General features: G+C 42.1%; 1 protein-coding gene across 1 annotated transcript in view; it reads left to right on the top strand.

Annotated features, from left to right (window-relative positions):
- Nucleotides 1-12,894, top strand: part of LOC144504504 (ribosomal protein S6 kinase alpha-5-like) — an 88,820-nt gene that overhangs the window by 40,486 nt on the left and 35,440 nt on the right. The window contains exon 3 of the mRNA XM_078229877.1: nt 4,065-4,283. Within this exon, the coding sequence (XP_078086003.1) occupies nt 4,065-4,283 (219 nt within the window). The remainder of the gene's footprint in view (nt 1-4,064; nt 4,284-12,894) is intronic.

Here is a 12,894-nt window from a genome sequence, read left to right as displayed (position 1 = left end):
ACCTACATTATTCCCACCAAAATGCATCACTTCGCATTTATCAGGATTGAACTCCATCTGCCATTTCTTTGCCCAAATTTCCAGCCTATCTATATCCTTCTGTAGCCTCTGACAATGTTCCTCACTATCTGCAAGTCCTGCCAGTTTTGTTTTGTCCGCAAACTTACTGATCACCCCAGTTACTCCTTTTTCCAGATCATTTATATAAATCACAAACAGCAGAGGTCCCAATACAGAGCCCTGCGGAACACCACTAGTCACAGGCCTCCAGCCGGAAAAAGACCCTTCCACTACCACCCTCTGTCTTCTATGACCAAGCCAGTTCTCCACCCATCTAGCCACCTCCCCCTTTATCCCATGAGATCCAACCTTTTTCACTAGCCTACCATGAGGGACTTTGTCAAACAGTTGCAGCATAACCCCACGGCTCTTAAACTCCAACCCCCTGTTAATAAAAGCTAACACACTATAGGCCTTCTTCACAGCTCTATCCACTTGAGTGGCAACCTTTAGAGATCTGTGGATATGAACCCCAAGATCTCTCTGTTCCTCCACAGTCTTCAGAACCCTACCTTTGACCCTGTAATCCACATTTAAATTAGTCCTACCAAAATGAATCACCTCACATTTATCAGGGTTAAACTCCATTTGCCATTTTTCAGCCCAGCTTTGTATCCTATCTATGTCTCTTTGCAGCCTACAACAGCCCTCCACCTCATCCACTACTCCACCAATCTTGGTGTCATCAGCAAATTTACTGATCCACCCTTCAGCCCCCTCCTCCAAGTCATTAATAAAAATCACAAAGAGCAGAGGACCAAGCACTGATCCCTGCGGCACTCCGCGAGCAACCTGCCTCCAATCCGAACATTTTCCATCCACCACCACCCTCTGTCTTCGATCAGACAGCCAGTTACCTATCCAATCGGCCAACTTTCCCTCTATCCCACACCTCCTCACTTTCATCATAAGCCGACCATGGGGGACCTTATCAAACGCCTTACTAAAATCCATGTATATGACATCAACTGCCCTACCTTCATCAACACACTTAGTTACCTCCTCAAAAAATTCTATCAAATTTGTGAGGCACGACTTGCCCTTCACGAATCCGTGCTGACTATCCCGGATTAATCCGCATCTTTCTAAATGGTCGTAAATCCCATCTCTAAGGACCTTTTCCATCAATTTACCAACCACCGAAGTAAGACTAACCGGTCTATAATTACCAGGGTCATTTCTATTCCCTTTCTTAAACAGAGGAACAACATTCGCCATTCTCCAGTCCTCTGGCACCATCCCCGTGGACAGCGAGGACCCAAAGATCAAAGCCAAAGGCTCTGCAATCTCACCCCTTGCCTCCCAAAGAATCCTAGGATACATTTCATCAGGCCCAGGGGACTTATCGACCTTCAGGTGGGACAGGTGGGGAAGCCAACTAACCCAGGAGGCAGGTTTAAGATTTAAATATTTCATAGAGGACTGTGTGCTTCGTATTTAATCACTATTTTAAATGTAACCTACACCCAGGACACCTGGCTGAAGGAAGCCAAGCACGACTGGATACAGGCAGTAACTGGCCTTGCGCAGCACCTGCTTCACAATCACCACAATTAGATTCCATCCACGACTCTACCAATCTTGCCCATCTTCTCCTCTATAAGACTTATGATTGCTGTCTTTTGATATCTCCCCCAATGCCTTCGCTGAGTTTTAGGACTCCCTTCTCACTCCCTGAATGCAGCCTGGTGATAGGCGAGAGTTTGCCTTTCAATCTGACTATCTGCAGCCTGGAAATAAAGCGCTGACTTTTTCCACTAGGAAGAAGGCTCACTGCTAGGACAGAAAGTCCTGCCACACGCTGTGTTAGCATGTGGCAGGACCCAGAGACAGCATTTTACCAGCAGTAGCCAATTACAAGGTTGGTGTTGGAACAGCTGTCCAATTAAGGAGAGAAAACAAGTAGATGGAAGACAAGGTAAGCTTATTGCAATGAGACAGGCAGGCAGGCCTCAGTGATCACTAAGCATTGGGGGGGGGGGGGGGGGGGTGCTGCTACTACAACAATGGCATCATAGCCACAGAGTCATCCAATGCCACTCAGGAGAGCCTTTCCTTGGCAATGGACTGGCGTAAAGGAGGACACCTATTTTCCTCCAACCCCTGAACCTGCTGAAAGTCCTTCAATGAACTGATTTAATAGTGATGCCTGGAAGCAAACCTTTTATTTTCTATAAATAATTATGACCTAAGGCAATATTAACAAAAAGGAGAAATAGTTTACAAAATAGGAGTGGAGAAGGACAGGTTAGAAGTATAAATACTTTCTTCAGACATATATTTCCTATCCACCAAAGTATAGTTGTATATACTTGACACAGTACAAACACACACCTTTGGCAAACAAGTTGTTTGGATAACTGCCATAATAAAAAAACATCAACATGCATTCAGTATAATAATTTTCTTTCATAAGACTATCAGATTTCAGTATTGTTGTCGTCAAGCCGGATCCTAACCTCAGCTGATAGCAACACAGAGTTCCTACAGAGCTCATTAGGAATGTTTAGGAGCATAACTCTGGTTGATTTTCCTTGACTAACCCAGTGGCACAAAGGCCAATTCTACTGTTTCCAACTGAGACCATTTATCACAATTTAATCAGCTAATAAAGTATCTGTGTAACATTTTTTCCAAACAGGATTTTCAGAATAAAATAAAAGCGTGCAAAAAAATTATGTTAATGCCCATTTTAACTGAGAGAGTGACCTCTTCCTGTGGAACAGTTCAGTAGGCACCAGGTGCACTCCAGTACTTTACCTAATTGGACATAATTCATCTGGGTCTGTTAACAAGCCATTTGACCTCGAGAAGACATAATAGCAACAGCATGGCCAGAAGTTCACTTCGCCAAATCTGCTGTTGGTCTGACAGGAACTCGAATGAATTAATGTGAGAAAAAATCAGGCACGCGTCCTGACATCATTGCACCATCATGCCATATTGCGGTTGGTGGGCATGTGTGGAAGTCTGATGCATGCCTGCCAGCAACTAAATGGCAAATGAAGCCCATTAAAAAGGCATTTGTTTCAAATTTTACGTGACCCATGAGATTTAGCGGTTATCACATAGGCCACATGGGCAGGTGGCTAATACGTTATTGACTTGAATCTCAATCTATGGTGTGATTTGAAAATTGACCAGAACCGTGGCATTGGAGTAGGTAGGAGTTAAGATTGGTTATAGGTGCTTTTCTGATAGTTAATTGCATTTTCTGTGTTTTCTGGAGGAGTCTTTGGCTTACAAGCTTTCTTGGAGGCTTTCTGCCCCTTTTGGGCACCATTCTGTGCCATCTGTATTCCAGCCAATGGGGATTGTCTACTCTGCTGGAGATACTCATTGAATAAATTGCTGAGGTATCAAGGGCTATCCTGAAATTGGCTGTAGTACACTGAATCACAGATATTGGAACATTTTGGTGAAATAAAAGAACCAGTTTGTTACAGGGTAGATTTCATACTATATTTCTCCTACACAAACTAAGAATGTAAATTGAGTACAAGCAATACGGATTGCAATGAATTTAGCATTCCATGTTACTGAGATACAATAAGCTTTTTGCACAAAATGTCAACATTGCATAACTACGATAAAATAAAGATTGGCACCACAATAACACGCATTACTGTTATAAATGCATTGTGTCGCAGAGTAGATTTGAATATCAATTCTTGGTAGTAGCTCCCAATACTCCGTATTCCTGATCTCAGCATTGGTGTAGGCACATAGTGGAGGCTAAATGCTTTTCAGAGATGTACAAGGAAAGGAGAGTGAAACACATTACTGTCATGCATCATCTTATAAGTTCAAGAGTGACAACAATGAGGTTAATTTGATGGTACAGCATATTGAAGAGCTAACATGGCTTGCGGCTTTGTGACCTTGATGATAATCTTACTATTACTCTGATATAGAATAATTGATGGTCATTGTTTTTCTCCTACTATTCATTTAAAAACAATGATAATTCATAGTTGTTAACACATTCTTCTTGTGTCTTGCAGCATATGGGAAAGTTTTCCTGGTCAGAAAAATCAGTGGCCATGATGCTAACAAACTCTATGCAATGAAAGTGCTTAAAAAGGCTTCTATTGTACAGAAAGCAAAAACAACTGAACACATCAAGACAGAACGGCAGGTGTTAGAGCACATTCGACAGTCTCCTTTTCTAGTCACATTGCATTATGCTTTCCAGACAGACACCAAGCTTCATCTTATACTAGGTATTAATTTTTGCTGCCTTTACCTTTTTAAAGCATTTACAAAATGTTAACATTTTTGTACATTTTTTTTCCCTTCCCCACCGCTTGTTTTAAGACAGCCCTATGGTGTACCTTGATAGTAGTAAAGTGATATTTTAGTTTAGATATGTTGGGTTTTTGCCTACAATTCTCCATATTGTAATTTTTCAATCTCTACTATGTCCTCTATCAGAGGCATTCTACTTAATAGAGCTGAAGGAAAATGAGATGCAAGTCCTCTTCCATTAACCTTTGCACACCTTTTTAGTAATTTAATCAAAGGTGACATTGCTTTGGCAACAGCTTAGTAATTGGTCACTGGGTTGCATTCTCAGCTGAAGAATAGTGCTAGCCTGGAGACAGTAACCAAACAGTGCATATGAAGTATATCTAAATGTTCAGATTTATTCTAGGAAACAGTGTACTACCTACTGACATTACAGCTTTGTTATAATGATACTACAATGGAATTGTGATTTTTATCTCCGTAAAAATAATTATTTACAGGGAAAATATCTGTCAAAGCAGAGAAATACAAAAATATATTTATAATTCAATTTCTTGAAACACAAAGTATTGGTCCTTGTGGGGCCAAAATAACAACTTTGGGGCATTTGTGCATAGTTCAATAATCTGTAAGGCCTTTGGGAAAAAGTGGTATTTTGTTTTTGTACAAGGATAAGGAGATGAACCTGCCCACTATTATGTAATCAAGTGTCATTTCCAAAAGCAGAAGCAAACCAAATTAAAACTTTGAATATTGAACTGAGACTCTTGAAAAATTGTGACTCCTCACTTGAGTTAAGAATGTTAAGAGGTAATTTGGTATGGACCTTTAAGCATATGAAGGAATATTATAGGGTAAATAATATAATTTCCACTGGTCAGTGAGACAATAATGACAACACACAATCTTAAAACAATCATTAAAAGAAGTAAAAGCAAGGTTGGAAAAATAACTATCTCATGTGTAGTTGGTTAGAATGTCTAATAATCCACCACAAACTACTCAGAATCATAGAAGTAGCACAGGAGAGGGCCATTCCGCCTATTGTGTCTGTGCCAGCTTTTTGAAAGCAATCCAATTAATGCAATTCTTTTTCTCCAAATTTGTGCAATTGTTTCCTTTTCAAGCATATATATGTAAATTTCAGTGATTTTCAAAGGTTTACCATAACTTCCTTCCTTTTGTGCTTGCTCGGTCTATTTGTAAAGTCCAGAATATGTATATAATGGCTTTGCAAATTGCTCTGCTGCCTTCAAAGATTCATGCATCGAACATCTTTATTTTTGTCCTATCATTCTCCATTTTTCAGCTCAAACAAGCTAGCTACAAACTGAAAAAGAGTGCAAGGGGTTAAAGGGATTAACAAAGACTGACAGAAGGTGGGAGATGCTGAAACTGCCATTGTTCACAATTTACGAATTAGATTCGTAAATTACATACGAACATGTGAACTTGAAGCAGGAGTAGGCCACTCGGCAAATTTAGCAACCATACCTTCATCCAAGTCATTTATATAAATTGTAAAAAGTTGAGACCTCCAGCACTGATCCTGTGGCACTCCACTCATCACATCCTGCCAACCAGAAAATCATTTATGTCAACTGTTTCCTGTTAGCTTGCCAATCTTCAATGCATGCCAATATGTTATCCCCTAATCATAAGCTTTTATTTTCCGCAATAACCATTGAGGTGGCACCTTACCTAATGCCTCCTGTAAATCCAAGTACAGTATATCCACTTTCCCTTTATCTACAGCACACATGACTGGTTCAAAGAACTTCAGTAAATTGGTTAAACATGATTTCCCTTTCACAAAACCACGTTGACGCTGCCTGATTGCCTTGAATTTTTCCAAGTGCCCTGCTCTAACATCTCAATTTATAATATTTTCCCGATCACAGATGTTGAGCTAATTGGCCTGTAGTTTCCTGCTTTCCGCCCTTTTTAATAAAGGAGTTACATTTGTTATCTTCACATCCACTGGAACCTTCCCTGAATGTAGGGAATTTTGGAAAATTAAAACCAATGCATCAACTATCTTATTAGCCCATTCTTTCAAGACCTTCGGGTGAAATCCATCTGGACCACGGGATTTGTCAGCCCACAGATGCAATAGTTTGCTCAATACAACTTCCCTGGTGTTTGTAATCTTCCTGAGCTCTCCATCTTTCATTTCCTGACTTATAGCGATTTCTGGAATGTTACTTGTATCCTCTACAGTGAAGACCAATGCAAAATACCTGTTTAATTCATCTGCCATAGCCCTGCTTTCCATTATCAATTTACCACACGCTTTCTATCGGACGAGTGTTCACTTTGTTAACTATTTTCTCATTTAAATATCTATAGAAACTCTTGCTATTCATCTTTGTATTAGTAGCTAGCTTTCTCTCGTACTCTGGTTTTTCCCTCCTTATCAATCTTTTTATCATATTTGGTTCTTTATATTCTATCCAATCTGTTGACCTGCCTTGTCTTTGTGCAAATATATGTCTTTTTTCTTTAAGTTTAATACTGTTTTTAACTCTTTAGTTAACCATGGATGACAGGCCCTCCCCTTGGAATTTTTCTTTCTCATTGGAATGTGTCTTCTTTGTATTCTGAAATATCCCTTTAAATGTCTGCCACCGAACCTCTATTGATCTCTAACCTTCAGCACATTGCCAGTTCACTCTACCTAGCTCTGCTTTCATGCCCTCATAATTGACCTTATTTAAGTTTAAATACTAGTCATGGATACACTCTTCTCTTGCTCAAACTGAATGTAAAATTCAACCAAATTATGATCACTGCTACCGAAGGGTGCCTTCACTATGAGGTTATCAATTATTTCTATCATGTTACATAATATCGGTTCTGGTATGGCCTGCCATCTGGTTAGCTTCAAAATGTGCTCTTCTAAGAAACTATCCTAGAAACATTCTATGAACTCTTCATCTACACTATCTTTGTCCATCTGATGTTTCCAATCTGTATCTGCTCCAGAAACATTCTATGAACTCCTCATCTACACTACCTTTGCCCATCTGATGTTTCCAGAACTGAAGTCCCTAGCTACTTCAAGGAGACAACCATCATCCCTGTACCAAAGAAAAGCCAGGCAGCGTGCCTTAATGACTATCGCCCGGTGGCTCTGACATCCATCATTATGAAGTGCCTCGAAAGGTTAGTCATCGCATGGAACAACTCTGGCCTCCCAGATTGCCTGTATTCACTACAGTCCGCCTGTCGCCATAGCTGGTCCACAGCAGATGTAATCTCTCTGGCCCAAGCCTGGGACACCTGGATAATAAAAACACTTATCTCAGACTCCTATTTGTTGACTACAGCTCAACCTTCCACACCATTATTCCTACAAAATATATCTCCAAACTCTGTGGCCTAAGGCTCGGCTCCTTCCTCTGCGACTGGATCTTAGACTTCCTAACCCACAGACCGCAATCAGTAAGGATAAGCAATGACACTTACTCCATGATTATCCTCAACACTGGTGGCCTGCAAGGCTGTGTCCTCAGTCCCTTACTATACTCCTTATACACCTATGACTACGTGGCCAAATTTTGCTCCAACTCAATTTTTAAGTTTGCTGATGACACCACCATAGTAGGTTGGATCACAAACAACGATGAGACGGAGTACAGGAAAGAGATCGAGAATCTGGTAAAATTGACTTCAGGAAGTGTAGTGGAGGACATGCCCCAGTCAACATTAACAGGGATATAGTGGAAATGGTTGAGAGTTTCAAGTTTCTAGGTGTCCAGATCACCAACAACCTGCCCTGGTCCCTCCATGCTAATGCTATAGTTACGAAAGCCCACCAATGCCTCTACTTTCTCAGGAGGCTAAGGAAATTTGGCATGTCCGCTACGACTCACCAATTTTTACACATGCACCATAAAGCACTCTTTCCAGATGTATCACAGCTTGGTATAGCTCCTGCTCTGACCAAGACAGCAAGAAACTACAAAGGGTTGTGAATGAAGCCCAGTCCATCACGCAAACCAGCCTCCCATCCATTGACTCCGTCTACACTTTCCGCTGCTTCGGAAAAGCAGCCAGCATAATCAAAGACCCCACACGCCCCAGACATATTCTTTTCCACTTTCTTCCATTGGGAAAAAGATACAAAAGTCTAAGATCACTCAAGAACAGCTTCTTCCCTGCTGACCTTTGAATGGACCTACCTTGTATTAAGTTGATCTTTCTTTACACCTAGCTATGACTGTAACACTACATCCTGCACCCTCTCCTTCCCCTCTCCCCATGTAGTCTATGAATGGTATGCTTTGTCTGTATAGCGCGCAAAAAAACATGCTTTTCACTGTATACCAATACCTGTGACAATAAATCAAATCAAATCTGGATTTAAATCCCACATTTATCACTATATCTTTCTGACAAGCTCCCATTATCTCTTCTTTCATACTCTTTCTTACTGTGTAGTTACAATTAGGGGTCCTGTACATCACTCCCATAAGTGACTTTTTGCCTTTATCATTTTTCATCACAACCCAAATTGCTTCTGCATCCTGGTTTCCTGAACTTGGGTCATCCTTCTAACGTGCTAATACTATCATTAATTAGCAGAGTCACCCCTCCACCTTTTCTTAACTTGTCCTTCCTAAATGCACTTACCAGTTAATATGCAGATCCCAATCTATGTCATCTTGTAGTCATGTCTCTCTAATGGCAATCAGATCATACTTATTGATTTCCATTTGTGCTATCAGTTTGACTGTTTTGTTTTGAATGCTATGTGTGTTTATATGCAGAGCTTTTAATTTTGTCCTTTTGTTATTTACTTTTAGATTTGTATTTTCTGTACCTACCTTTTTATTATGTCTGTTTATCATTTCCCATATTAGTATCTTCCTCTCTTTCCTTGTTTCTACTCTTTTTGGTATACCACATCTTCCCCAGTTTGGTTTCTTGCTTCCATTGTTCTGTTTAAAACTCTCTCTACTTCCCTAGTTATGTGGCTCGCTAGAATATCAGCCCCACCACAGGTCAGGTGTAGACCGTCCCAATCGTACAGATCTCACTTTCCCAGTTCTGGTGCCAGTGCCCCATGAACCAGAACCCACTTCTCCCACACCAGTCTTTGGGCCATGCATTAATTTTTCTAATCTTATTTGTCCTATGCCAATTTCTATGCAGTTCACGTAATAATCCAGAAATTATTACCTTTGAGGTTCTGCTTCTGAATTTGGTGTCTAGCTCCCCATACGGACTATGCAGAACCTCCTTCCTGGTCCTACCTGTGTCATTGGTACCTACATGGATCATAGCCTTTGGATCCTCTCCCTTCCGCTGAAATCTGACACCAGGCAAGCAACTCTCTACTCATCTCCACATCATAGAACCATAGAACCATAGAAAATTACAGCTCAGAAACAGGCCTTTTGGCCCTTCTTGTCTGTGCCGAACCATTTTATGCCTAGTCCCACTGACCTGCACTTGAACCATATCCCTCATGACCAGGCAGGCAACACAGCCATCTAGACTCTCGCTCCTTGTTACAGAGAACAAAGTGTCAGTTCTCCTGATGATACTGTCCCCTACTATTACTACACTCTTGTGTGCTTAACCCCCACTTGAATTACTTCCTGTACCATGGTGCCATGGTCAGTCAGCTCAACCGCCCTGCAGCCCCCATTCTCATCCATACAAGCTAAGAGAACCTCAGACCTGTTGGACAATTGCAAAGGTTGACACTCCTGCCCACTGGATCTCCTACCTGCCTCACATGCTGTCACACTCTTCTGCCCCTGACCACTGACCACATTGGAAGGTCAGCATTCAAATTTGCCAATGAGACCAAAATTGGTTAGGAAGTGGGGTGTTGGTGCATATAGTTAATACTAAGGAAGACTGCGACAAAATTAAAAATAATAAATTTGTCGAGTACACGTGTAAATGGAAAATTAATTTCTACATAGACAAGTGTAAGATGATGAATTTTGGTAGGAGAAATAAAGTATGTGTTTTTTTTAATTCATTCAAGGAATGGCTAGACCAACATTCACTGTCCATCCCTAATTGCCCTTGAGAAGGTGGTGGTGAGCTGCCTTTTTGCACTGCTGCAATTCATGTGATGTAGGTATACTCACAGTGCTGTTAGGGAGGGTGTTCCAGGACTTTGACCCAGCGACAGTGAAGGGATGATGATATATTTCCAAGTCAGGACGGTGAGTGACTTGGATGGGAACTTCCAAGTGTTGGTGTAACTTCAATGGGATAAAGCTGGAAAGAGAACTCTGTATACATAATCACAAACTATTAAAATAGTTATCAGGCTATCAAAGCCACAAAAATAAAACACTGGGGACGCGATTTTCCCTCCAAAAAATTAAGTGCCCAACGAGCAGGAAAACACAAGGTTTTCACACCTGTTTTTTGGGTGAGCTTAGTGAAATGAATTTGCAGCACAGAGGCCATCAGGTGATTCATGCCAGTGGGTGGGGTGGCGCCTAAACCCACCCGAGGGGCTGTCATCAGACTGCAGAGGGGGCCGCTGCGCACATGCCAAACCCCCAGTTGATGGGCCCAAACGGGCGCGAAATCGCGGTAAAGTTGGGCGTCGGGCCTTTAACACGATCTGCACCCAATTCCGAGCAGATCGCGGTTTTACCAACAGCTGATTCGGGCCCGGGTCCGGCCCACGCCCGAATCAGGCGGCCCGACGATTTAAATGCATTAGCATGCACTCAAATTGACTTAATGAACCGCGCACCCAACTCTACCATCAAATCCCACTTTACTGTCTTCTGGCCCGATCCGGATCCGCGCTTTTAATGACCTGGTAAATAAAAGTCTGAAGTCGTCGCTGCAGCTTCCGAAGAGCGGGTTCAGAGCCTCCAACGGCTCTCTGACCCAGGTCATCCTGTGGTTGGGGGGGGGGAGGAGAGGGGGTGTGACGTTTCATCCTCTTGGGGGGAGGGTGTGACGTTTCATCCTCTGGGGGGGGTGGGAGAAGGGGGGGGTGTGACGTTTCATCCTCTCGGGGGGGTGGGGGGGTTCCGTTGCCAGTCTGCGGCCGATCCCTCCTCCCCACCGGAGGAACGATTCCCTCCGCCGGAGTGGCCGCATACTTCAAACACCAAGACTGTCATCATTCACCTCAGCGGAATGCAACAGTGCCACACTTTCTTTGCACCATCTGTTCAGGGCACTGATGCAGAATGAAACGACCAGGGTAAATGCCAAAGACTAAGTAGATTTGTGATATGAGCCATGTTCGTCCCGAAGGAGTAAATAGATGGACAAATAATCTTGAGTTATTCATTTGGATCTGAATTGTTTCTTGGTAGCCCGGCGGGGATGGTGTGTTTTTTTTGCACTGCTGAAGCAGCTTTACATTGATAATTCCCACTGCTTGTTCAAGTTCACTCAGTTGACCAGCGGAACGCTGAAGTGAATGATGACAAATGATGACAGAGTGCCCAGTGGGCGGTGTCAGGCTGGCACTGCCCAAGGGACAAACACCCTGGCCCCGACTTCCTGGGGTCCTCAATGGCCTCCGGCCCCACCAGCAAGACCCATCACACCTGGTTCTAGCTGCTGGGGACCATACCTGATGTGGACCTCCACCGGCAGGGTCAGAAACATTCGTGAGCCTGGACGATACCATCTCTGGCTCACTAAAGAGATTTGCATATTGTAATCAGCCTCCTGCTGTTTCCTGACACGAAGCTGATTGCGTTTTAAAAAAAGGCTCAGGAAGAACGCGACTGGCCAGACGCCGGTTGTGATTCCCATATTTGGCCGCCCGCTGACATTTCCCGGTTGACTATATTGCTCGACCAATGCAGCGGGCCGGGAAAATCATACCCTGGGATTCTATCCAAAAGGAGTGGAATTCAAGAGTCTTATGTTAAACTTCTATAGAACCTTGGTTAGATCACATGTAAAGTCGTGTGCACAGTTCTGGTTGCTAAATTACAAAAAGGATGTAGAAGTACTGTAGCAAATGCAGGAAAGATTTTCCAGTATGATGCCCAGTAATAAAAGAGTATATTATCTGGAAAAGCTGAACAGGTTGGGGCTCTTCTCCGGGGGAAAAAAAGGGTGAGCATTAACCTGTTAGGGTCATCAGCATACTAACAAGTAGAAGTTAGGGAATAAGAAGAAAAAAATGCAGAAACGATCCAGTACAGGCAAAGAAGCTACTAACATCAATCCAGAAATGGCATTCATGGTGGCAATCCAAAATATCATTTGTGTTGGAGCGTTGTAGAGGTAACGAAAAGCTTTTTATTAATTTATCTCCCATGACATGGCACAAAGTGATTCAAGACAAAGTGTTGTTTTTAAGTCAAGTGGATTTGGAAGATGAGGATTAATTGGACAGGATGCTTTTAAAGTAATGCATTCTGTTCTTTTTAAATTTCCATAATAAACGTGGACATTGGAATTTATACTGGAAATTGCTTATGTACGTACTTTTGTTACACTGTAAATTTCTTTGCTAGTCGTAGCACTGCAGTGCCTCCATTATTAAGAGACCTCAAATACCTCAATGTAATAAGTTTACATAAATGTGGTTTCTATTGTCATACTAGAATATGATCATGTTCAAATTACAAT

This window comes from Mustelus asterias, chromosome 15 (genome assembly GCF_964213995.1).
Source record: "Mustelus asterias chromosome 15, sMusAst1.hap1.1, whole genome shotgun sequence".
NCBI lineage: Eukaryota > Metazoa > Chordata > Chondrichthyes > Carcharhiniformes > Triakidae > Mustelus > Mustelus asterias.
The sequence above is the reverse complement of the archived record's forward strand: the minus strand, read 5'-3'. Positions and strand labels throughout refer to the sequence as shown.